This window comes from Pseudochaenichthys georgianus, chromosome 15 (assembly GCF_902827115.2).
Source record: "Pseudochaenichthys georgianus chromosome 15, fPseGeo1.2, whole genome shotgun sequence".
Lineage (NCBI taxonomy): Eukaryota > Metazoa > Chordata > Actinopteri > Perciformes > Channichthyidae > Pseudochaenichthys > Pseudochaenichthys georgianus.
The window spans coordinates 11,747,563-11,774,278 of NC_047517.1; the positions used below are offsets into that span (position 1 = coordinate 11,747,563).

The 26,716-nt window shown below is 43.5% G+C and overlaps 1 protein-coding gene and 1 long non-coding RNA gene across 2 annotated transcripts in view; one reads left to right on the forward strand and one right to left on the reverse strand.

The window, feature by feature from the left end:
* The window catches only part of LOC139435228 (uncharacterized), a 203,112-nt gene that overhangs the window by 27,086 nt on the left and 149,310 nt on the right, over window positions 1-26,716 (forward strand). The gene's annotated exons all lie outside the window — the stretch shown is intronic.
* The window catches only part of rims1a (regulating synaptic membrane exocytosis 1a), a 145,767-nt gene that overhangs the window by 1,414 nt on the left and 117,637 nt on the right, over window positions 1-26,716 (reverse strand). Inside the window, exons 22-30 of the mRNA XM_071205706.1 lie at window positions 26,431-26,540; window positions 24,645-24,763; window positions 14,671-14,831; window positions 14,046-14,257; window positions 11,841-11,873; window positions 3,450-3,612; window positions 2,455-2,567; window positions 885-986; window positions 471-610 (exon numbers count right to left, since the gene is read on the reverse strand). Coding sequence (XP_071061807.1) covers window positions 471-610; window positions 885-986; window positions 2,455-2,567; window positions 3,450-3,612; window positions 11,841-11,873; window positions 14,046-14,257; window positions 14,671-14,831; window positions 24,645-24,763; window positions 26,431-26,540 — 1,153 coding nt within the window. The remainder of the gene's footprint in view (window positions 1-470; window positions 611-884; window positions 987-2,454; window positions 2,568-3,449; window positions 3,613-11,840; window positions 11,874-14,045; window positions 14,258-14,670; window positions 14,832-24,644; window positions 24,764-26,430; window positions 26,541-26,716) is intronic.

A 26,716-nucleotide genomic window follows, 5' to 3' on the forward strand; every position in this document is an offset into this window, starting at 1 on the left:
GATTGTATTTGTGTGCTAGAGGAGGCAACACTCGGCCCCCTATTTCTCATTTTCGTGTCAACTGAGACAATTTCAAAATAGGTCTCATATAATGAGAAAAAGGTAACGTTTTTTGAGATAGGGCCGGTTCAAGTTTCAATTGTGTTTTTTCTATTTCTAGTCAAATCAAAAGTCTTTCAAAAACAAGTCCAACCTGAGGTCATTTGAGAAAGGTCTCACCTAACTGAAAAGTTAGTCAAGTAAAATAAGTTTAACTTCTTTAAAGACAAGTCCACGTCCATCTGAAGTAAGTCAAACGAAGGCCAGGTCCATTTTTATAGTAAAAAAAAGAACCACACACACACAAACACACACACACACACACACACACACACACACACACACACACACACACACACACACACACACACACACACACACACACACACACACACACACACACACACACACACACACACACACACGGTTACCTGAAGCACCCTGCCCTGGGGACTCTCCTCAAAGAGCAAGTGCTGCTGGTAGAGCGGCTCCAGGGTCTTTCGTGCAATCTTAGTTTTCTTTTTGGCTTTACAAGTTCCATTATCCAGCAGGTAAACCTTGACATAGGGAGCTGTGGACGGAGGGAGAAGGTTTAAAGGAAGCAAGAAGAGAGAAATAGGGAGGACGAATTGGATGATTAAGGTGTGGGGGAGGTGAAAAAGGGTGATGTGATGAGGAAGAATTAGAGAGGAAGAAGACTTGTTCGGTTGTGATATCAGACATGAGGCAGATGTGCTGTATTTATGTGTGTGTGTGTGTGTGTGTGTGTGTGTGTGTGTGTGTGTGTGTGTGTGTGTGTGTGTGTGTGTGTGTGTGTGTTACCTGGGTGTGTGTGTGTGTGTTACCTGGGAGGGATTTGGAGCCTGCTTTGGAGGTAAGGCCTCGTGCCCTGATCACCTCGACCTCCAGCTGGCCTTTCTTATCCATCAGACCGATCTGAACATCACCTGTTCACATGCACACATTTGCCATGTAAAACAGAACCTGATAGTTTTCGTATTGCAAGTAGAGAAATGCAGGCTATGGAGTTAGCAGTGGATTTGTATGGGCTCAGAACAGTCTCATAATACACACATGCACACAGAAGGATCCACACTTGTGTTTTTCAATGCACACACAAATGTGTTCCGTTTCATATGCATGTAAATAAAATCCAAATACAGAAAAAAGTTTTACATAATGTAGTTTTGATCCTCACATATTTGTTTTCCGTTTAAATCCTCTGAACCTGCAAACACAAACCGCCTCCTGTGCACGGGTAGCTGTGCATTCGTGTGTGGGTTTTTTGAGACTCCCCTGACGGTCAGCCGATTCGTACTTGTAATTTTTTCTATCTATAGCCAATCAGATGTCTCCTCAATTCTAAGCCAATCACATGAGCGCGCCCCCAAAAGGGTAGATTTCTTGCGTTCATGACGTAGCGCTTCATGTACTTATTTTGCGCAGTCTGGAGCTGACAGGTCCATGGAGCCTGCCTGCAGGCGCTAATCTCAGGACACCTCCACTCTCAGCACATTGCCACTTTCCGAACAGGAAATGCACGCAAATACAATCTTTTATATTATTAAGGTACAGCGCCACTTTCCGAACCATTGATGAATGCTTGTGCACAAAAATGGCAGGCAAAGCCGTTTAAATGTGTGTTTCCTGTGTGGCGAACACAGCTGCTTTATTTATGTCTTCTGTGTGGAGGGAGCAGCTACAGGTTAGCTTAGCCTAATCGATCAGTGCACTACGAAGCCAGTGCTAGACAGTGAACTGTCAACGGGGGGGAGCCCCGCCGGTCATTATCGGCCGATATTCACTCTTAATAGTTTGATCGGTGCTCTCTATAAAGGCCGATCAGGAGAGCTGGATCTGATCGATATGGACATAAACGCGAGTGAAGTGTAACCGGACGCAAGAGAGAGAGATCAGATCAGCTGCTGAGTCTGACGGAGACACGCAGCTCTGCATAATCACCTGAAGCTCCGCCCTCTGTTTAGCGAGCTGACCGGACAGCGCAAAATGTGCATATGAAGTGTCATGAACGCAATAAATCATACCCTCGTGGGGGCGCGCTCATGTGATTGGCTTAGAATGAAGGAGACATCTGATTGGATATAGATAGAAACAATTACAAGTACGAATCGGCTGACCGTCAGGGGAGTCTCAAAAAACCCACCCACGAATGCACAGCGATCCGTGCACAGGAAGCGGCTTGTGTTTGCAGGTGCAGAGGCTTTAAACGGAAAACAAATATGTGAGGATCAAAAATACATATGGAAAACTTTTTTCTGTATTTGGATTTTATTTACATGTATATGAAACAAAACACATTTGTGTGTGCATTGAAAAACACAAGTGTGGATCCTTCTGTGTGCATGTGTGTATTATGAGACTGTTCTGAGTCCATAGATTTGAGCTGTCACTCACCCATGGCAGGCGTGGCCAGTGTTTGTCGGCCCACCAGCTGACCGGGGCCTAACCCGTCCAGGAAGTCACTGAACTGACTGTCGGCCCCCAACCGCATACCTGAGAATATCAGACTGACACACGCACAGACACAAATGAATCAACAATTCGTCACTCAGAACCTGCACCATAATACCCGTTTTCCACTGAATCTAGTTCCGTTTTAGTTCCGTTTTGGGCTACTCGGGTGTGCAGTGGTTCTGCTTCAAACAAGCTATTTGTGAATAATACTCTCCAAGACATTATGATAATATCCTCTTTGAATGTACCATAATGGCACCAAAGACAGAGCTCCAATGCAAAAGCACTGCAACAACACTCCTACTATTAAAGTAGGAATTCTGAGAAAAGTCACAAGTAAAAAAAGTCGGAATTCTTAGATTAAAGGCACTATTCTGAGAAAGAAAATCAAATACTAGCAAAAAGTCTGATTGCTTAGAATAAAGTCAGAATTCTAAGAAAAGTCAGGATTTTGAGATTACACACGGAATTCTTAGAAGTCAGTATCCGGAGAATAAAGTCAGCATTTTGAAAAAAAGGTTAAATTCCTTAAAAGCAGTAATCATTCTGAGATCAGAATACTGCATACAGTAATAGCGGACATTTTGAGAAAAAAAACCTTCGCCTAGATTCAATTCAGAATTATACAAAAAAAAGTTTAAGAAAAAAGTAGAATTCTGAAAAAAAAATGTATTGTGAAATAATAGTAAGCATTCTGAAAGAAATGTCATCGTTCTGAATCAGAGTCCTGAGAGTAACGTTACTATTCTGAGATCTCAAAAACAGTTCCCTTAAATCCTTAACTTTTCTTTCTTTTCTCAAGTTCCTTTTCCTTTTCTTGTGCTTTCACAATAACCTTTCTAATATGTTTTCATACCAGCCCCCTCGGGAAATACACCATCTCAGACACGTTGTGCTTTAATACAGTCCTGAAAACATGCGCTCTGTGTACGTACTTCCCCTCGGAGCTGTAGCTGTTCATGCTGCCGTCAGTGGACTCTCTGCTGGCCTGCCGGTTCATGGTGGACCCCCCCCGCGGGTACTCCACCGCCATGCCTGTCTCCACGCTCCTCTGGATGCTGCTGCTGGCGCCCTTACCCACCTTTTTACCTGCTGGAGCTTTTGAGGCAGAAAGAGGTGTCAAACAATGAGACTTTGCTTGTGACATGTTATGAAAGGCTGTTTTAAGGCATCTCAGGTCAGACCTATTGCACCTGCATACAGAACACAAAAGATCTGCAATAGTATACTTATTTTCATCTTCGTCATTCTTTAATTATCAATTCTAGGTAGTGTCTGCCATGCTTGATAACTATAAGCATCAATATGCATCCCATGCAAATAAATACCCCATGGTGACCTCACCAACATTTCAAAGTGATGGATAAATACCATTTAGACGAAAGCTACAAAACCTTTTTGTGTTAAAAGTAATTTTAAAATAGGAGGGAATATCATTTAGGTGGTGAGGTCACTTCAGGAAGATAACGTGGCTTAGTCACTACCCCAATCTTAGTGTTTCGCAGGGATGGAAAAGGAAAAACTAAAGAAATCTTACAGTGAAAATTGGTATTCAAAGAGGGAGTTCAGATCTTCTTAGGAGCCTATTTTTTATCATGAAAACATAGCCAAGTCAAAAAGAAAATCAGTGTTTCAAAGCGAGTTATTTTTGGTTTGTTAAGTGATACAAATGTAAAGGCAAATATGACATGTGTGCTGCAACAGTTTTGAATTTTGATTAAATGATCTTGATATCAGGCTTCTTAAAGATCTGAACACCGTGGTGACAGAAGAGGGTGGAGAAAGGAAGGAGGTCTCTCAGAGCTATTCTACAACTCTCTATATCCGGCAGTGGCTCAGTCAGTAGGGGGCGGGGCTTGGACTGTGAGAGGACGTGCGTGACTTTGGTCTCCGGAGGAAAGAAGTGAATTGTTTGTTTTGTGGATCTCTTTTGTTTCGTCAAACTTATAGTTGTGTTTTTGTTTTGTTCTGAGTCCCCCCAAACAGCCTTGCTGGCTGGGGGTTTCCCCCCCAAACAGCCTTGCTGGCTGGGGGTTTCCCCCCCAAACAGCCTTGCTGGCTGGGGGTTTCCCCCCCAAACAGCCTTGCTGGCTGGGGGTTTCCCCCCCAAACAGCCTTGCTGGCTGGGGGTTTCCCCCCCAAACAGCCTTGCTGGCTGGGGGTTTCCCCCGACCTGCGTGTTTTTTCGGGATGGATAAACTGGCAAAGAAAACGGGAATGGATTTATCAACTGCGTCACGGATCACGGACATTGACTCATTACAGCAGAGTGCGGAGAAGGACGGGACATCTGTGAATGAAAAAGGAAAGGACAATGACAACGAAAATGCGAATGGACAAAATGAAAAAACAGGAGTAGGAAAACAAAAGGAGGTGAGAGAGGAGTTTGAGTTGATTGTGGAGGAGGAGGAGAAATATAAAAAGGAGCTGGCGGTGGAGAGTGGGAAAGCAGTGGTAACTGTGATGGATCTGCTAAAAGGAGTTAAGAAAGAATGTGGGGTTGTGATGGGACGTCGGGTTAAAGGAGATGGGCTATATGAAGGGACAATGGCTGAAGAAAAAGGAAAAAATAAACTGTTGGATGGAATAAGAATCAATGGGGCTTTGGTGCGGGGCAGAGACTGCATGGCAAAAGAACTCACGGTGTCATTCCTACATATACCTTCGTATATATTGGACACTACAATTAAAGGCAGATCGGCAATGTGGGGGGTTCTGCCTGTCTCGGCAATAAAGAGAAGAATGTGGCCTGGCACTGATGTGGTTGATGGGACGAGGTTTCTGAGAGTGGAATTCAATAAGGAAGTGCGGTCACTTCCGTACTCCACACGGTTCGAGACTCTAGAGGGGCCGGAATACTTCAGGGTGATCCACGACAAGCAGGTACCGGTCTGCAGGATGTGCATACGGCCAGGGCATTTATACAAAGAATGCCCGGAGTTTAGATGCCATAAATGTGCCAAGCAGGGACACTATGCTCGGGAGGAGGGAGGAGGGGGCGAGCGGAGCCAGGGGGAGAGAAAGTGCCCAGGCGGAAAACACAGCGGAGAATGGAATGGAGGAAGAGGAGGGTGGAAGTCAGGAAGAGAGTGAAGAAGAGGATATACGTGATAAGGCTGGGAGCAGGATAAACGAGGAAGCTGTGGCTGCTGTCGCCGCGGTGTTTGTGGCGGCTGCTGCAAAGAGAGCAGCTGACGCGGCTGCCATGGATGGTGGAGGAGACGGAGGGAGGAAGAAGGGGAAAGCAGACGAAGGAAAGATGTGTAGTAGCAGAGCCAATACTGCTGCTGTTCCGGCTGCTGCGGATGATGGACAGACTGCGAGGAGTGGTGAAGGTTTGGCTGAGACTGAAGTAGAGGCTGTGGTGGATGTTATTCTGGGGGCAGAAACTGATACCGAGGCTGAAGCGGACGTTGAAGGTGAACCTGATCCTGAGGCTGGAGGAGGAGCTGTCGGTGGGAGGAGAGGAGGAGAGAAGGAGAAGGAGGCGGAGGACAGACGGCTGAGGGAATGGAGGTCAGCTCGGTTGTGTCGGACATGGAGGAGGGAGGAGACGACGAGGAGGTGAAGATGATAGGACCCATAGAGGAGAAGATCTTTGGCGAGGTGAAAGCTGGGTTAAAGAGAAGAGGGATGAGGAGAGAATCCAGCAGGCTGAATGCAAAGAGGAAAGCTGATAAGGAGAAGGCGGTGGAGAAAAGACGGGTGAAAGTGACAGGAGAAGTTGCAAAGTGTTCGGACAAAAAATAAATAGAATGAAAACAATAATAACTTTCATAACACTTGTAATGGTGACAATTTCCTCTTTCAATGGAAATGGGCTGAGGTCCAAGGACAGGAGAGAGCAGGCCTCAATGATATGTGACTCAGACACTATCTGCTTGCAAGAGACACATTGGGATGAAAGGTGTGTGGAGGATGTGAGGAAAGAATGGAGGGGAGAAATGTATGTACATAATGGGAGTGTGGGGGCTAGAGGGGTGGCAATATTAATTAAAACAGGGGTGGTAACGAATATAAGGAAAGGTGAGGATGATGGTGTTGGGAGAATGGTTGGGATAATGTTTGAATGTATGGGGGAAACATTTCATTTAGTAAACGTTTATGCACCGAATGAGACGAGGAGGAGGAGGGAGTCTTTTGAAGGGTTGAAGGATAAATGTATGATTGTTGGTGATTTCAATGTGTGGTGTTCGAAGCTGGATGTGTCTGTGAATATGGGTTTTAATAAGTTTAATAAGTTAATAAGTAATTTTCCCACACCACTCCGCTCCTCCGCTCTCTCCACTGGCTTCCGGTAACTGCTAGAATTCACTTCAAGACACTGGTACTTGCGTACCATGCTGCGAATGGATCTGGCCCTTCCTACATCCAGGACATGGTTAAACCGTACACCCCAGCGCGTGCTCTACGCTCTGCATCAACCAAACGACTCGCTGCACCCTCGCTGCGAGGGGGACCCAAGTTCCCATCAGCAAAAACACGTGGGTTTGCTATCCTGGCTCCAAGATGGTGGAATGAGCTCCCCATTGACATCAGGACAGCAGATAGCTTACACACCTTCCGGCGCAGACTGAAAACTCATCTCTTTCGACTCCACTTCGAGCGATAGAATTACTAACAAAGAACTGTTAACAGAGCACTTATATACTAATAAAGGACTGTCTTATCTAAAGCCAGTTGAGCAGCACTTGAATGATTGGCTCTATGAAACCTGATGTACTTATATGATTCTGTTTTCCTCAAGGTTGTGTCTTCCTGGTCGAATGTACTTATTGTAAGTCGCTTTGGATAAAAGCGTCAGCTAAATGCAATGTAATAGTGATTCATCACGTGGTGCACTCAAAACAATAATGGGGACAAATGGGCTGTTGGAAGGAAAGGAATAGTAGGGAGCGGGTGCTTTCTAGGAATCAAGTGGTGGGAGGGATATTAAAACAGAGTAGAATAGATTTAGTGTGGAGTAATTTAGGGGAGAAAATTGGCGGAATTGAATATAGGGATACTGCCATGAGTGATCATAACATATTGAGTTTCTGCATTGGAACAGTGAGAACAGGAAGGGGGGGAGTGTGGTGCTTAAAGGCCTGTCTGCTGAAGGATAATGGATATCAGGTTAAAGTGAGAGAATGTATGGTAAAAAGGGGAGGTTTGAATGGTGAGGATGTGGGAGTGTGTTGGGAGGGGTTTAAAAATGAAATAAAAGGGATAAGTATAGGTTGTTGTAAAAATAGGAATAAAATAGAAAGGGAGAAAGAGAAAAGGGTTAGGGAAGAGTTAAAGTTGGAAGCTAAAAAGGTAGATATAGAAATAGGGAGAGATCTAGATGAGTATAGTCGGTTGAAGGATGAGTTGGGGGAGATAGAGAAGAGGAAGTGTCGAGGTGCTATAATAAGAAGTAGGGCTAGGTATGCAGTTGAGGGAGAGAAGAGTACAGGGTTTTTTTTTGGCGCTAGAGAAAGTAAAGCAGAGAAAGAATAATATAGAGAGGGTTGAAGGAAAGGGAGGAGAAATAATATCAGATTTTGTAGGGATTGCTGAGAGAGTTGAGGAATGTTATAGGGAGTTATTTGAGGCTGAGGAGATTGATAGGGAGAGCTTAGAACAGGTGATAGATAGTATGGAAGCTAGGTTGAGTGATGAAGGTAGGGACATGTGCGAGGGGGAGATAGGATTAGGGGAGATAGAGTTAGCTATAGCAGGGTTGGGTAGGAGTAAGAGTCCAGGGATAGATGGTCTGACGTCTGAACTCTATGTAGAGTTTAGGGAGGGGTTGGCACCAATACTCCTGAAACTGTACAAGAGCTTGGAGGAGAGGGACGAATTGCCGGCCGGCATATCTACAGGGATAATTAGTATATTGTTTAAGAAAGGAAATACGGAGAAGTATTAAAATGTTAAACACGGATTATAAGGTGCGGGTGTTAGCAAATAGAATTAAGAGGGTTATAAAATCAGTAGTGGGGAACACACAGGCGTATAGTATTCCAGGGAGAGATATTTGTGACACTATTAGTAGTATGAAGGAGGGTAAGGGTGGGATAGTAGTTAGTTTAGATTTAAATAAAGCTTTTGATAGGGTTAGTCATGGTTTCTTGTATAGAGTGTTAGAGAAGGCAGGGTTTGGGAAAAGATGAATAGGGTGGGTAAGGAGGATTTATAGTAGTGCAGTCAGTTGCGTTAAGATTAATGGGGTGGTAACCAATGTGTTTAAGCTAGGGAGGTCTGTCCGGCAAGGATGCCCTCTCTCAGCAATGCTATATGCGCTGTCAGCCGAGCCCCTTGCGTGTTGGGGATCAATTTGGGAATGAAAGATGTGGAGGGTAGGGACAGACAGTATGTAGAGTTAGTGAATGGTTTAGTGAAGACGTTGAGGTTTTGGAAGATGAGGGGGCTTAAGTTGAGGGGGAAGATAGTTGTAGTGAATGGGTTAATTATGAGTAGGGCACTTTATATAATGACAGTTTTAGATGTGCCGGATAGTGTAGTGAATGAAATAGATAAGATAGTTAGTGAGTTTATATGGGGTGGGAGGGGGGTAAAGATAGCTAGAGACGTGTTAGAAAATGAGTGTAGGGATGGAGGGTTAAAGGAAAATAAACGCAATTAGAATTAAAATGATGGTTCGCTACATTGGAAATAAGGAGGACCAGATATGGAAAATGTTCTTAAAAGAAAAAATAAATAAATGTGGAGGATGTGGTGATAGTGCTATTTTTATGGTGCTGAAAAAGGGGATGTTGAATGCTATGAGTGCTTATCAAAGGGAGGTGATGAGTGCATGGGGCGAGTTTTTGAAGTATGTCAGGTATGAGTGTGTGAACGTGCAGCAGGTGTGTGAACGTGCAGCAGGTGTGTGAACGTGCAGCAGGTGTGTGAACGTGCAGCAGGTGTGTGAACGTGCAGCAGGTGTGTGAACGTGCAGCAGGTGTGTGAACGTGCAGCAGGTGTGTGAACGTGCAGCAGGTGTGTGAACGTGCAGCAGGTGTGTGAACGTGCAGCAGGTGTGTGAACGTGCAGCAGGTGTAGGAACGTGCAGCAGGTGTGTGAACGTGCAGCAGGTGTAGGAACGTGCAGCAGGTGTAGGAACGTGCAGCAGGTGTGTGAACGTGCAGCAGGTGTGTGAACGTGCAGCAGGTGTGTGAACGTGCAGCAGGTGTGTGAACGTGCAGCAGGTGTGTGAACGTGCAGCAGGTGTGTGAACGTGCAGCAGGTGTGTGAACGTGCAGCAGGTGTGTGAACGTGCAGCAGGTGTGTGAACGTGCAGCAGGTGTGTGAACGTGCAGCAGGTGTGGGAGCAGCCGATCTTCCTAAACCCCAGGATCACTCATGAGCAGTGTTCCTTGTTCAATCTGCCAATGTGGAGAGCAGGGATTAGGAGGGTCAAGGATGTAGTTTTAGAGTATGTACCAGGCTTTATGAGGGCACAGGTGATAGTGGATGAGGTTAGGGAAATAGATGGAGTAATGTATTTAGGGACAGCTGAACGAATGATGGGAGAAATCAAAGAAGGAATGCCGAGTGAATGGTTAACAATGATTGAGAATGAGAGTTAAAGGAAAGGAGAGTGTGGTTGGTTTATATGTGGGGAAAGAGGATGGCAATGGAAAAATTGAAAATGTGAAAACAAAAAAGATGTATAAATGGTTAAAAGGGGATGTGATTAGAAGACCTGCATCAGAGAAGGTGTGGATGAGTGTTGTGAACGGTATGACTGGCAGGAGAACGTGGGAGAATGTGAACATTAAGTGGAACAGTATTGAATGTGATCATTTAGATGGTGTTTAACAACCTGATCATTAGTCATGTTGATGCAACTGTTGGGAGAGAGTGTGATGTGTGTAAGGATCAGGTTGAAACGTGTTTGCATGAGTTTGTTGAATGTAAAGAGCTTGGTGTTTTTTTTGGAAGGATGAAAGAGTTAATTGGCAGATGTTGGAATGAACGGTATGTGAGAGAAATGGACTGGAAGGAGCTGTGGCTGTTTGGAGTGATTGAGAAGAAGGATGAATGCAATGTGAATCTTTTAAATTATGTTCTGAGCCATGCAAGGCGTGCGGTCCAAATAAGGAGGAACATTGCCCATTTGGAGGGTAAAATGTCAGAGGTGTGGCATATAGTGAAGAGGACAGTAAAAAGGGACATTAACCGTGTGCTAATACATGTGGACAAGGACACATGTTGCGAGGATTTTGTGGATGGCAGCAGGCTAGTTGAGATGGAGGAGGAGGGAGCATTGTGCTTCAACTTTGAACGGGAAACTTAAGGCACACTACCTTTAAGCTAGTGGTATGAAGTATTGAACGTGTGTATTATGAGCAATGCTTTATGTAGTTGTGATGAGATGTTAAATGTCTATTTTTGATAATAAAAGAGACTTGGACTGGGAGCTGTAGGGTCGCCGGTTCAAGTCCCCCGAACAGACCTAAATATGGAGGTCCCGGTTCACCTCCTGCCCTGCCGTGGTGCCCTTGAGCAAGGCACCGGACATCCCCCTTCCCCCTCACTCCCATTGCTCCCCAGGCGCTGTACAATAGCTGCCCACTGCTCCTGGTACTAGACTCCTGGTACTTGGATGGGTTCAAAGCAGAGCACACATGTCACTGTGTGCTCTGCATATGTGACTATGACAGAGGGTTTCATCCCTCCCAATTGTATTCTATCATTCTCGCTCTTTGTCTGCATCTGGGTCCCCAAACACTTTTAAAAGTGCATTGTGATGCTATCTTAACTGATTTCTAAATAAACATCAGTGAAGTCAAATTTAACAGCTGCTACATATGACTTTTTTTCCGACATCTTAATTTTATCTGAGAATTCTAAACTTTTTTCTACAAATTCAGATTTTATTCTGAGAATTCAAATGTTTCTTTCCAAGAACTCTGACTATCATCTGAGAATTCTGGCTTTTTTCTCAGAATTCTGAGATTAAAGCGAGAACGATGACTTTATTCTGAGAATTCGAATTTTAATCCGCAAGTCTTTTTATTCTTTTATTCTGAAATAAATCTCAGAATTTCGTTTTTTTCCCCCAAAGAAATTCTGACTTAAATCTGAGAATTGAGAACATTCTGACTTTAATATCAGAGCTCCAAGATGAAAGTCAGTTTTTCACATTTAACACTAATCCTCTTCCGTACTTGCCTGTATTAAATTCATGAAATCAGGGAAGTCACATTTAACAGCTCCTACGTACTACACCTAATCCTGCTACATAATACACTACCATGCTTATCGCTCATGAACTACCAATGCATGTTAAACCTGTGTCTGTCTGTCTGTCTGTCTGTCTGTCTGACTGACTGACTGTCTGACTATTGCTTTACCTTTCTGTCTTTCCACCGTCTTACCCGCTGCCTCTGAAATAACACACACAACAACAAAGCCAATAAACAACATCAGAAACAACAGCAACAGTGGTACAAAGATGTAAATGTGTCACAGTGTTAGTAACTTGTTAATGTGTATTTCTTTTCACAGTATGTAAATGTGTGTTTTGATATTAGAAATGCATTCATTGATGCATTTGTTTATCAAAGGCAACTCTTGAGGCAATCAGTGATACAAGTTAACATGTGACAGCTCTATGTGTGGGACCCACAGTAATATACTGCCTATCAGTGCAATGTCAACGGACATTTAACTGTATTATATTGCAAAATCACTTGTTTTCCTCACATTTGTTGTATTGAATTGACCGGTAATTTCTGATATGTTCATGTACAATGCCAACTTTTATATTTAGTAGGTCAAGCAAAGCTCACACAGGGACAGGGCCAGCTCAGGGGTCATATAGGTGAGACTCAGAAGAGGTACAAGACCTAACTGACAGTATGCGGTGCTGTGTTTGTGATTTACTGAACGAACAAAGTAAATGGAATGTATTTTAAAGTTATGCACGCACTTTTGTGTCCAAGTGTGCAACATATATAGGCTTTTATTTCATTTTTTTTTTCATTTTTTTTTTTTTATAAATTGTAAACATTTATTTATTCAGGGGGTTTGCACTGATAGTAATGCTCTTTTTTTCAAGAACATATTTACAAAGTAAGACATGAGGACGCGTCCCATACAATCACAGTCGATCTGCTGGTCACTGAGCAGATCAAAGAGAACAAACTAAATGACTGCCGTAGGATATCTGTTTTAGACTTTCAACAATACTTTTGACAAGGGTTGACGAGAAAAATTGTGAAATATAAATGGTTAACCAGAAAATGCATTTCCTGCAGAAAATGCGTGCGAATGCTGTAAACTGTGAACATGTGTGGCTGAATTTAGCTGAATATGCAGAAAAAGCTGAATGTGTTACGAGCTGAATGGTAGCTGCTTTTAGCTACAGAGACCAAGTCAGTGTGTTGCTGAACTTAGCGGAGAAATGCAGAAAAGTGAAATGATTTGAATCAAATTGTTACAGCTCAAATGCATTGCAATGACTTTGTTGAAAACTTGAAAGTGAAATGTTAAACTGGAAGAGGAGGAAAAATAGTGAAGAAGCTTAATATTTAAAAGAAAATGTTTTAAAAAGGTATAAACAACAACATGTATAGCCTTGATGTCCTGAAATAGCTGAATAATGTAATAGTTGAATGGGTTCTGCAGCTGAAAATAGGCTGAAGGAGTTAAATATCAGATGTAAGTAGTAGTGGATGAATTTGTATTAAGAAGAGAAAAGAAAGTAAAAAGGCTTGGGAAAGCAGCAGAATATTTGGACTGCAAACCTTTCGACTAAAACCATACGTCACTAATAATGTATAAAATATGTGGAACATGTTGAAGTCTGTATGAAGTCTCCATCAGACAGAAAAGAATAGACTGAGACCGTCTGTTAAAGTCCAGTGTGTTTGTCAGTGTTTGTTTCTGTGCTGAGCACCTAATCATAACTAATAATCATAACACCTGTGTGAGCCCAGAGATTAAAGGTTTCCATGGTGATGTGCAGTAATCAGTCAGAGGAGAGCCTTTCCATTGTTCTGAATGAGAGATAAATCTCTTACATTTGAACGTTTTGTTGAAGAACCGTAGCAGATATCGGTGAAAGGTCAACGCGTGAAGCGTCTCAGGATCCTGACGAGCGTCTGAAGTGTGCTTTTTGTGTACTTTTGGGTCAATAATGTGGCCTTTTTGGCAGATTAACTAAAGGTGTGCGGCTGCTGCTGTGAGGAAAGAGCAGGCTGTATTTACAATGGGCCTTAATGGAGACATGTTGAACGTTTTTGTCACTTCATGCCCTCAAGAGGCATTTTGTTTAATTATTTTGCTTACATTTTTTTATTTTCCAACCTAGGAGAGGTTTTCCTACGTTTTTCATGAAAGAATATGTCCAAGGAGTGTAGGGTTTGGGAATTATGGCAGGTTTAAAAAAAATATTTGAGCGAATTTCAAGCACTCCTGCATACCCGTAAAGGGGTAAACAGTCGGTGGTGTAATGTAGTTTATGCTAGGCAGGATAACGTTGACCTGTTTCTGCTGTACAATATCTTTTATTGTATGTTATTTGTTTGTGCAGGCATTAGTCTAAGTGCTCTCACCTGTCTGGCTGAGCTGTGAGGTGCTGCGGCTGCGTCTCGATGGCAGGATGTCGACAACACGTTGGCTGAGGCTCGAGCGCCGCTTCTTGAGCCCGCTCCCAAGGCTCCCGAGCGCCGTGTCTGATTGGCTGCCGTCGGCGTGGTCCATGCCGTAGATCTCTCCGCTCACGCTGGTGCTCTTCATCATGTGGCGGCCCGTTGCCCGCATGGCCCTGCTGGTCATTAAAGGTCACCCAAAAATAAGTGAATTTGATGTGAATTAATTAAAGTTAACAGAAGCAAGACCACACAAAAAGAAAAGTTAGAATCTAAGGGCCTGTGTGCCTTTTTCTGAGTGAGTGAGCTGTCGGATGAAATTGGCTCGAGAAAATGTCTGCCTTTAAACAGCAGCTGCTCCGAGTTGAAAATATCTCAACTTTTTAGAAAAGCGCTAGCGACTTAACTTGGAGGAGAAGCGTGTGTTTGGGCGTGTCTTTCAGAGAGAAAGTTATAAGAAAGAAGAGAAAGCTCATTTGTTTGAGCAGCCATCAGTAATAAGTTGTCCCATAGCCTTGCCAGCATATTGTCTATCAGATAAAGTCTCTTTTCAGACACAGGTCCCTGGTGAGTGAGAAGGTGTGCGCACCTGAAGCGTCCCCGCGGTCTCTCTGACTGGATGGACATGTAGCTGGTGCTACTGATGCGAGAGGCACTGCTGGTTCGAGAGATGGCTGACACGTCACTGACATCACTGTCTGAGGACTTATGGGAAACGTTCTCACTGCTCCTCCGCTGGTCCTTGTAGAGCTGCAGGAAACACAAATGATGCTAAATGCTGCTAGCACAAGATACTCAAATACATGCACAAAGAATCAATTCAATAGACAAACTGTCAGGGCACTCACACCCCTTTTCCACTGAAATTAGTTCTGTTCTAGTTCTGGAGTGGGACGCCACTTGTGGTCCACCAGCGTTAATCCTACCGTTTGCTAATGACAGCTGCAGGTTTAAAGTAGTAATTCAGTGCCTGACTGTCGCAGAACTAAAGTCCCCAGATGCATGTTTCCCCAAAAATGTATATTCTGGTTCAGTTGAAGTACAATGTTTGACATTATAGCACATAAGTTTCTCTCATATTTGATGGAAGATGTTAGCAAAGCCACCAAAGGCAGTCTGACAAATCAATAACAAGATGTCCAGCCTTGTTGTGGCAATTGGAGTTCTCTACTGGCGTACTTTACCTGTATATGTTTCACTTTGATCTTACTTGTGATAATCTGATATGACAATTATATTTATTGATTACACCAGTATCAAAATAACAACAGAAAAAGGGCTTGTGCTGCTGTTCCGAACGGTCAGCTCAGTTTTCATTAAAACTATGGAGGAAACGTATATAATACGTCTTTGTACACCTGGGTAATCAGCTCTACTGCTCCTTCTCTTCACCGTACTCGCCATGAACTGTTATTGTTCATGTCAATCCCTCCTCAGTTTCATAACACTGCAAATAAAGTTTGCGGTTCTTGGATCCAGCCCAGTAGATTTTTAGTTCCAAATGCAAAACTGTTTTCTTCTCACGTGACATTTATATGGGACAAACCCTGTAACACAAACATTTGGATTTTACAACAGAAAGCTATTGTAGATCTTTATCAGCCATCCATTCATCCCTGACATGTTCAGTCCATTTGTGCTGACAGTTGTAATAGCCTACTGTCGTAATACATCACTAAGACAGCACTGACACGACGCATACACAAAAGTGAAACTGTTAGAGCCACAAAGTTATTATTTCGAGTCATAATTTGATAAATGATTTAATGATGGAAAATGATTTATATTGCCATGGTGAATATGTTTTGATGAAATGATTGTTAATTTTATATCGTAAATATGATCCGTTCCCTTGTACCTTCCGGTGTGTATTTAAGTGAGGTGATTGAGGACAGCCGGCGTGCTCGGAGACCTGATGAGACGGGGGGCGGAACAGCTTTTTGACCCCAAATTGCAGACAGAGATTAGTGTTGCAAATTTAACTGCACACAAAGTATAGTTTAGTTTATATAGGAAAGCATATCGCCCAAATATTGTTTGAAGATTTGTTATTTTGAGACTATTTAAGTCAATACTTTTTTGTTAATAAATTACATGTTTTTTGACTGAAAACCTTCGGCTGCTTATTGTTTTGGATTGCTTGTCGTCAACCCGCTCGATAGAGGCAAGAGGAAAGCTTGGATGCCATTACATCAAGTCAAAAAACTCCGTAAGGAAGAGACACACACCGTTTGGATCACCGGAAAAGAGGGACACGCCGGAGCGGACAGACTGGGCCGGTCGTGAGTAAATAAATGGAATAAATGCGTATACGCATTGAATGGAATGTCGGACCTGTGAAAGTCTAAAAGGAAATCATAACGAAATGAAGGCCTTGCTTGTGGAGGATGGGAATGTGGAACATGTGAATGAAGCTTTGGAAATGTTCAAACTAAATATAAATGACTTGTGCAGTGTTCATGAATCCGTACAGCAGCTTTGATCAGAGGAAGAGAGCCAGGAGGATCATGTGGACTGGTTTGAGCCAAAAATGACACGTTTTGAATATTGTATGAAAGATGTGGATGTGTGGAAAAGAGAAAAAATTGCACAATCAAAGATTCATCCCCATGACAGCATCTCTAATGTTTCACACAAGTCAAGGAGCTCAAAAACCTCTTCAGTCTCCTCAGCATGTAGAAGAGCGTCTGCTGAAAGGCTGCTTGCTAGCCAGAGCAGCTGGGTTAACGGACACACATGCACTGCTATTACAACAAGCAACACTGAAAGCTGAACTGGAACAAATGGAACTGGACACAGAAATTGCAGCATCTGCTGCTAAAATAAAGGTTCTGCAAAGCATTGACGTGGAGGAAAAAACGGAGGATGGAATGAATGCTTATCTGGAGGAGAGCAAAGAAAAAAGCACAGACACTTTGGATCCTGAAAGCTCAGCCATGGAGTTCATGCCATTGGGTGCAGTGCCTAAAACACCACTTCAGAGGACTGTCATTAATCTTCGCAGCCCTCAGCAACCCACAACACAGTTTAGACCTTTCAAAATGCCCACAATGCATAGCTCCACCCAACGCAATAAAACCCATGATAACCTCGACACTGTTATACAGAGATAGAGAGATATTGCTGACCTCATCATTACGCAGCAGAAACTTACCTTGTAACCAACAATGGAGATAAAAGTGTTCGATGGTGATCCACTTGAACATCAGTCCTTTATGCGAGCTTTCAAACACCTTATTGGGGATAAAACAGCTAGCAGTCATGACAGGCTCTACTTTCTCGACCAGTACACTTCCGGCCAGCCCAAAGATCTCGTTCGCAGCTGCCTGCATATGGATACCCAAAGAGGTTACACAGAAGCCAGACAGCTGTTAAAGGAGCACTTTGGGGACGAGATCAAAGTAACCAGCGCTTATTTGGAAAAGGCAATGAACTGGACATCAATTAGACCGGATGACGGCAAAGCGCTCCAGGCATATGCAATGTATTTAAGAGGATGATGCAATGCTATGCAAGATTTAAAGTACATGGAGGAACTAGATATTCCTTCCAATCTAAGATCAATAATATCTAAACTCCCTTACAAACTGCGAGAAAAATGGCGGACAGTGGCTTATGATGTATTACAGAGAACAAAGGAGAGAGCTAGATTTCGTGACCTTGTGGAGCTTATGGAAAAACAAGCTAAAATACTCCTGGACCCATTATTTGGGGATTGTTGAGAACTTCATAGTATGAAGTAAATACTTAAAACGACAGTTAATTATAAATCATATATGATCAATCATATTCTTGTATAACCCATAATGAGAATGCTTCTTGATGGTTTTTGAATATGTATGTATGCTTACAATTTTAGTTGTTGCTGTTTGATAACTTTGCGTTTTCAAAAGAGGGTGTTGACAGCTTCATAGTATGTTGAATACTTAAAACGAAAGTTAGTTATAATGAAATATAATCAATTATATTCTTGTATAACCCACAATGAAAATGCTTCATATTTTAGGTTTTTCTATATTTACAGCATAAACAAAACAAAGTGGTTTGTTTAGTTGAGTGTAAGGCCTATGATTTATGCCTTACTCTCTGATAAGAGAGTGGGCAGGTTCTTCCCTCTCCTCTCACAGCAGGGAGGGGGGCTCCGGACTTAAGCAGAAACACATTTGAGGCCTCAAAAGGGTGGTTATGTCATAGTCATAGAATATGTCTGGTCATGTTTTGTTTTACACAAACTTGGGAAGGTGTGTCTTATGCCAGAGCCAATAGAATATGTTGGTTGGGTATAGAGGAGGTGTTTGTGGGTTTTCTATCCGGTTTTTTGAGCATAAAAAGACTGGCTTTTTTGGATTTCGTCAGGGAGAGGGGGGGGAACCCCTGGTATACTCTCTCCCGGTAGGCTCTGTCTTTGAGAGCTGGGTTAATAGCTCTCGGTAAGGTTCTCTCAAACTTGGTGAATATCTCTTGAATTTCTTGGTTGGAATGCTGAGTGATTGCTGCATGGAATGAAGGGGATTTTGAGTGTTTAGTGAAACCTGCCTACGTGAGGAAATCCCTCCGAATCACTGCGGGATTTTGAATGGGCTTTTATTACACCGGTCTTTTTATGAGAAAATGTCACAACTGAATTGGGCAGGTAAAGGGAAACATTTTGGTAATAAATGTAAGACTGTGAATTAAAGTTTCATATGTGAACATGATCACAGCATCATTTCTGTGTGTTGTTTAGTATAATTATAATGTTGTAAAGAGAGAAGGTAAAAACCCTGTATTAGTTTGGACCTATTTTTCTTCAAATAAACTGATCCCACCTTTTGGACTGGGACAACTTAAAGGACACCTGTGCTCTCCTCTCCTGCTTCAAAGGTAAGATTGCACCCTGCCACACACACATGTTTAGGTAGGAACACACCCCATTTACTGATACCAAAATCCTTCGGGATCGCTTAAACAGATTAAAAAGAGTTGTCTGAATTGAAACAGCAGTTAATTGAACCTGGTTCTTCGGGGAGTTAATAGAGGTGAGATCTTGCTGACGTTTGGTGGATCTGAGCCAAGCAGTAAACTTACATAGACTCAGTAACTTCGGTCGGGTCAATTAGTGAGGTCAGAGTAATTTACCGGAATAAATTAATCGGGGCCGCACCTAGAACTCTAAACAGGATATACAGGATCGCCACATCTCTAGCCCAAGGATGGCCACTAGGAGCCAACCCATGAGCCACAGAACACCTCATCGCAGCAGCATGTGATCAGGAGAGCAGCGCTGCACCGTCAAACACAGAGCAGCGTGGCACCTTCAAACAGCCACAAGGGGGCAGTCCTGCCTCTTTGTGCTACTTTTGTAAAGGCAAGCACGTGCTGGCTGATTGCCATCAGTTCAAACATCATCCACACAAGGAAAAGGTTGACTTTCTGAAGATAAATGGTTATTGTTTTGGATGTTTGATGAGGGGTCATATGAGCAGGAACTGTAGGAAAAGGCTGACATGTCAAACGTGTCAAAAGAGTCACCCAACAATACTTCACATTGACATTCCACTTCTACAAAAGCCTCCCCCTACTGAAACAAAAGGAGCTTGGGTCAACAGTGCACTGTCTCGGCTGGTGAAGCCACTGGGGCCGGTAGGGATTGTGCCCTAGCCATAGTGCCTGTTCGAGTCAAGGTTCACAAAGGAGATAAGTTTATCTCAACCTATGCTTTTCTTGATCCCGGCAGTTCAGCGTCATTCTGCACAGAGAATCTAATGAGACAGCTGGATCCCAAAGCACGAAAAACGACAGTCGTTCTACGAACAATGGGTCAGGAACGACTTGTACAGAGTTACGAACTCAAAGGATTGGAGATAGGACATTTAGATGGCAGTACTTACCTTGACCTACCTCAGGTGTACACACAGAGTAAGATTCCTGTCTCAAAAGAAAATGTACCTACCCAAAAGGATCTGGAAAGATGGTCTTATCTAAGTGACAAACAGCTGAAAGAAATTGATGCTGACATAGAGCTTCTAATAGGAGTTGATGTTCCTAAGGCAATGGAACCTTGGGACATAATAAGAAGTCAAGGAAATGGACCATATGCAGTCAGGACAGTGTTTGGACGGGTGGTGAATGGACCACTCAACGCTTGTACTGCTGTGGAATCCGGACCTGTGGTCACAATGGTCAACAGAATATCAGTAGCCAACCTGAAGGATCTCCTCATCACACAATACAATCAGGACTTCTCGGAAAAAGATTATGAAGAGAAGAAGGAAATGTCAGGGGAAGACAAAAGGTTCATGGAGATAGCATCAAGCTCCGTAGAACTCAAGGATGGACACTATCACCTACCCTTGCCTTTTCGAAAAAAGGACATAGTTATGCCTGACAACTACGAAATGGTAAAACAACGTACTCTAAATCTCCTAAAGAGGTTTAAGAGGGATGCAGAATATGCCATGGAATACAAAACATTCATGGAGGATGTGTTAAAAAGGGTTATGCAGAGAGAGTGCCACCAGAACAGCTTAACAGGAATGATGGACAGATATGCTACATACCTCACCACGGTGTTTACCATCAACAAAAGCGCAAACTTAGAGTTGTGTTTGACTGCACTGCATCATGCAAAGGCTCATCTCTTAACAAGGAACTTCTCCAAGGTCCAGACCTGGCGAACACTCTCATTGAGTTCTGCTTAGATTCCGCCAAGAACAAATTGCTTTCATGGGGGACATCGAGGCAATGTTCTATCAAGTGCAAGTCCAGAGAGAGCACAAAGACTTCCTTAGGTTTCTGTGGTGGCCAGATGGAGACACTGAAAATTCATTGGAGGCATATAGAATGAAGGTCCACCTCTTTGGCGCTGTGTCCTCACCTAGCATTGCTAACTATGCTCTCAGACAAGTGGCAGAAGACAACAGCTTCAAGTACGACGAAGAGGTAACTGAAACAATCAATTCCAACGTTTACGTTGATGATTGCCTCAAATCAGTGGCCACAGTTGAACAAGCTATTAAGCTCATCAGAGACGCATGCGCCAAAGGAGGTTTCTCATTGACCAAATGGGTCTGTAACAACCGTGAAGTGCTTGCAAGTATACCTGAGCACACAGAGCAAAGCTATTCAAGGATCTGGACTTTGACATGGAAAACCTGCCAACTGAATGAGCACTTGGAATAAAATGGGATACAGAGAAAGACTCCTTCATATTCAAAGTCAATATCAAAAACAGAGCTCTTCCCAGAGAGGGATCCTCTCTACAGTCAGTTCCATCTACGACCCGTTAGGATTCCTCTCCCCATTTATCCTCAAAGCCAGGCAGATCCTCCAGGAGCTATGCAGGATCAAGTGTGGGTGGGATGAAACCATCCCAGAAGAATACTCAAAACAATGGCAGAAAGGGATCACAGAGTTAGAACAGCTTAGCAGATTTCAAGTGGACAGGTGTATGAAACCTGAGGACTTTGGACCAATCAGGACTGCAGAGCTTCATCACTTCTGTGACGCAAGCGAAAAAGGTTACGGCACCACCAGCTGTCTCCGCTTTAGAAACAGTTTGGGAAGGGTCCATGTTTCATTTATTTTGGGGAAATCCAGAGTGACTCCACTCAAGCAGATCACTATTCCCAGATTGGAGCTTACTGCAGCAACACTTGCAGTAAAGGTGGACAGGATGTTGAAAAGGGAGCTTAAAGTGACTCAACCTTCTGGACAGATGGCACCTCTGTCCTCGGATACATCAGCAGCCAGACTAAAGGATATCACACATTTGTGGCAAACAGAGTTTCAGTGATCAAGGACCTGTCTCAGGAGAAGCAGTGGAGGCATGTGAGCTCCATAGACAACCCTGTCGACGACGCATCCCGTGGGCTGCACGTAGAAGACTTTCTAAAGACATCAAGGTGGATAACAGGACCTAAGTATCTGGAAAAGGAAAAGGAATATTGGCCAAAAACACCTAAGAACCTGGGCCTCATTCCATCAGAGGAGCCAGAGGCTAGAAAGGACGTAGCAGTTAACAGTTTGAGTGTCCACGAAACCAACTGTTTGAGTATTACTCATCATGGAGCAGACTGCAGAGAGGGGTTGCTTGGATACCTAAATTAAGGGGAATTCTTCTTCTGCTAAATCAAAGAAGGAAATCTGCAAAGGCTGACCTTGCCCCAGATTGGACTCTTTTGAAATCCTTAAAGGACAAAATGAACAAGCTAAAGTTGACATTTGGATCACAGCATCTGTCTGTGGAGGACATTAGAGAAGCTGAAAGGTCAATAATTCACTCTGAGCAAAGACGTCACTTCTCTCAGGAACTTGCACTTTTGGAGAAGGGAAGGCAAGTAAGAGCAAGCAGCTCTATCAGGAAGCTGGACCCAATCTTAGTTGACGGCATGCTAAGAGTGGGAGGACGAATAAGCAAATCAGCAATGCCAATGGATCTGAAGAACCCCATTATCCTGCCCAGAGACTCTACTGTATCCAGACTGATCCTCAGCCACGTCCATCAGCAGATTGGACACTCGGGGAGAAGCCACATGCTCTCAAGACTGAATCAAGGATTCTGGTTGCCTCGTGCTAACTCGGCAGCCAGAAAGATAATCAGAGCCTGTGTTTTCTGCCGAAGAATGCTAGCCACAGTTGGAGAGCAGAAAATGGCTGACCTCCCAGAGGATCGGGCGTCTCCAGATCTACCACCCTTTTCTCATGTTGGTATCGACCTCTTTGGACCCCTGGAGGTTAGACGAGGCAGAGCAAATGTAAAACGTTGGGGAGTGATCTTCACCTGCCTTGTGAGTCGTGCCATACATCTGGAAGTTTCAAGCTCATTGGACACTGACTCCTGCATCAATGCTTTGCACAGATTCATATGTCGCCGAGGGCAGGTGACAAGCATCAGGACCGACAACCGCACACAGTTTGTGGGAGCACAGAAAGAGCTGAGAGCTGCTCTTCAAGACCTGAATCAACACAAGATTCAAAATGCATTACTCGGGGACGGAGTCAAATGGACTTTTAATCCGCCATATGGAGCCCACCATGGTGGAGTTTGGGAGAGGCTCATCAGACCTGTAAAAAAGATGCTGTGTTCCGTCCTAAAAGAACAGAGATTGGATGATGAGACTCTACAGACAGCGTTGTGCGAAGTTGAGAGCATCATGAAGGACAGACCATTGACTACAGTCTCAAGTGACCCAAACGATCTCGAACGCCTCATGCTGCTAAAGACAAAACCGATGATGCCACCTGGACTCTTTCACAAGGAGGACTTGTACTCACGGAGGAGATGGAGACAGGCCCAATACCTGGCAGATCTCTTCTGGAGGAGATGGAGAAGAGAATATCTCCCAGTCATGCAACAGCGAGTCAAATGGCACAACCCCAAACGGAACCTTCGCCCTAATGATCTCGTCGTCGTCGTGGATAACACAGCACCAAGACATTCCTGGCAACTGGGCCGGGTGATAAAGACACCGTCAGGGTCCAAAGGGCTTGTCCCAAGTGTCGTGGTGAAAACCAAGAGTAGCACCTTACAGCGACCAATTGACAAGCTCCGCCTGCTTCTGGAAGCAGTTGATTGAACACAAGGTGTCATGTGCTAGTAACCTCTGACACCCAGTATCTCACACACACACACACACACCCCCCTCTTTCCTCTTGAACTCATGCAAACACAGCAAACACAACCATTGGACTATGAACTATGACAATGATTGTGTATTGATGACAGTTACATTTTGAGTAACTGCTTGTTTTTTGGCTCTATTATAATGTATTAATTGTTTTGCTACTGCGTCAACAATTAGGGGCCGGTATGTTAGAGCCACAAAGTTATTATTTCGAGTCATAATTTGATAAATGATTTAATGATGGAAAATGATTTATATTGCCATGGTGAATATGTTTTGATGAAATGATTGTTAATTTTATATCGTAAATATGATCTGTTCCCTTGTACCTTCCGGTGTGTATTTAAGTGAGGTGATTGAGGACAGCCGGCGTGCTCGGAGACCTGATGAGACGGGGGGCGGAACAGCTTTTCGACCGCAAATTGCAGACAGAGATTAGTGTTGCAAATTTAACTGCACACAAAGTATAGTTTAGTTTATATAGGAAAGCATATCGCCCAAATATTGTTTGAAGATTTGTTATTTTGAGACTATTTAAGTCAATACTTTTTTGTTAATAAATTACATCGGCTTCGGCTGCTTATTGTTTTGGATTGCGTGTCGTCAACCCGCTCGATAGAGGCAAGAGGAAAGCTTGGATGCCATTACAGAAACCACTCGCATGCAAATGTTTGAAAATCACGATATTGCCATTACACTGTTAGTTCGCTACACAGTAAATTAGAGAAAGAAAACCAGCAAGTATGGATTATACACTTCTGCATTCTTAAGGGGCTACCCACTTGGAACCAATGTGTTTCGTTGAGTGGTCTTACTGTGAGATCATTTATGACTCAGACAGTAAATGCAATTCACTGCGATGTACTTCAGCTGAAGCTCACTGCCTGGAACCCTTATTGTCCCCATCCATTCCCCTGATGAGTTGCTTTTAGAGTGATAAAGGAAAATGGTGGCCCACCTCCCGTTTGTTCTTGAGGGAGCGGTCCAGGTCCTGTTGGCTGGAGGTGGTGGCAGCTGACACCCGGTTGGAATGAACCCTCATCTGGAGCTGTCGAACACACTCCTCTGCTACCAGGGCTATGAAATAAGAACAGACTCAACACACTCAAACAGACACTTCACTGTAAAATAGCCCTGGAAGCAGAACTTACAGTCCGTCCTGAAAAAGCATGGTTGCTTATCAGCCTGTGGACTGATTTCTGTGTATGAGTTGGGACTTTTTAGCCTGGAATCTCCAAAGGATGTGATTGTAATGCCTAGATGATCTTCAGCTCCCCTACAGTGCAGCTAACAAAGCTAAATACTGTCTGAGGGGGATACGTTAACTGGCTAGCTTGTTAAAATGATTCAGCAGCTAACTTTATCCATGATACAAGCATGTGTTTTATCACAAACAGTATTTTAGCCAACAGTAACCGTACAAAGCAAAGTTGTACAGACCGACGTTAAGAGCAGCCCTGTCTGTGCACACGGAGACCGACTCTGTCGTCCGGTGATCTAACCGCCTTCTGGAAAAGCTTCACAAGTACGTCGGTACGCAAATGCGCTTTGTGACACAAGTGACGGTACGCATTTCAGATTGTTGCCGCACATGCGTACCAGTTATGTGCACCCCTGTGTATAACCAATGACTGCTCTGTACTAGCAAAGAGCGATGCTAGGCAGTAGCAAAGAGCGATGCTAGGCAGTAGCAAAGAGCGATGCTAGGCAGTAGCAAAGAGCGATGCTAGGCAGTAGCAAAGAGCGATGCTAGGCAGTAGCAAAGAGCGATGCTAGGCAGTAGCAAAGAGCGATGCTAGGCAGTAGCAAAGAGCGATGCTAGGCAGTAGCAAAGAGCGATGCTAGGCAGTAGCAAAGAGCGATGCTAGGCAGTAGCAAAGAGCGATGCTAGGCAGTAGCAAAGAGCGATGCTAGGCAGTAGCAAAGAGCGATGCTAGGCAGTATCGGCAAAATAGCTAACAGTAAGCTAAACCAATATTAGGTTAGCCGGCTAGCTGTTCATTGATTACACAGCATGGTTCTGTTGGGGCTGCTTCATAACATCAGCTCATAAAGTTATGTTAAGTAATAAAGTCATTTGCAGATGCTACAGTAGCTAGCAAGTTGGTAGCATCGAGCAATGGGACCAAATTAAATGCAGGAACCTTACAGATTTTACATTAAAGTACATTACATTAGTACATTATACTTAAAAGGATTCTGGCCACATGCAAACTTTCTTTTGAGATCTGACCAAAAGTGAATAATTGTTTTGAGTTCTGAGATTAAAGTGAGAATTCTGAATGTAAGGTCTGAATTCTGAGAAAAATTATAGTAAAGGTCATAATTCTTTTTTCTCTGAATTCTGATTTGAAAGATGGAATGATGACATTTCTTTTCAAAATTCTGAGTTTAAAGTTGGAATTCAGAAAGACTGTCATATTTCTGAGAAAGACAGAAAAAGACAAAATAATATTTTCTCTGAATTCTTAGTTTAAAGTAGCCATCCAGAAAGAAAGTCAGTATTCTGAGTTTAATTCCACATGTGGCCCTGATTCTCTTTCGTAGTAGGCCTACAGTTATTCTAAATATGATTGTAATCTAATGTTAAATAGCCGTGGCCTGCCGTTTGCTTAACTGCAACCAGGGCTGGATAACAAATACGTACCTGCACATTGTGTGTCATTTTCAACGCTTTACAAGATGATGTACAAATTATCCGGCACCAAGACTTATACAGTTTTACACACATAAAATCACTATACCTTGTTCTACGCTGCTGCTCTTAGGGGGGAGCTGTGGGAGCTGCCGTACTCTGCGGGCTGAGGAGGACGTCACTGAGGAGGAGAGAGACGCACCACCTTGGAGATGCCCCCTAACACAAAATAACGTGAAGGCAAAGCATACAGAAGGTGGGGGAGATGGAGAGATGGAGATAGGGGAGAGACGGAGAATGAACCAAAGCAAGTACAAAAATAATGGAAAAAGGAGAGAAAATAAATGTAATGTTAATATAAAGGGTGAACTTGTGGCACAAGGCAGGTCGGAGTT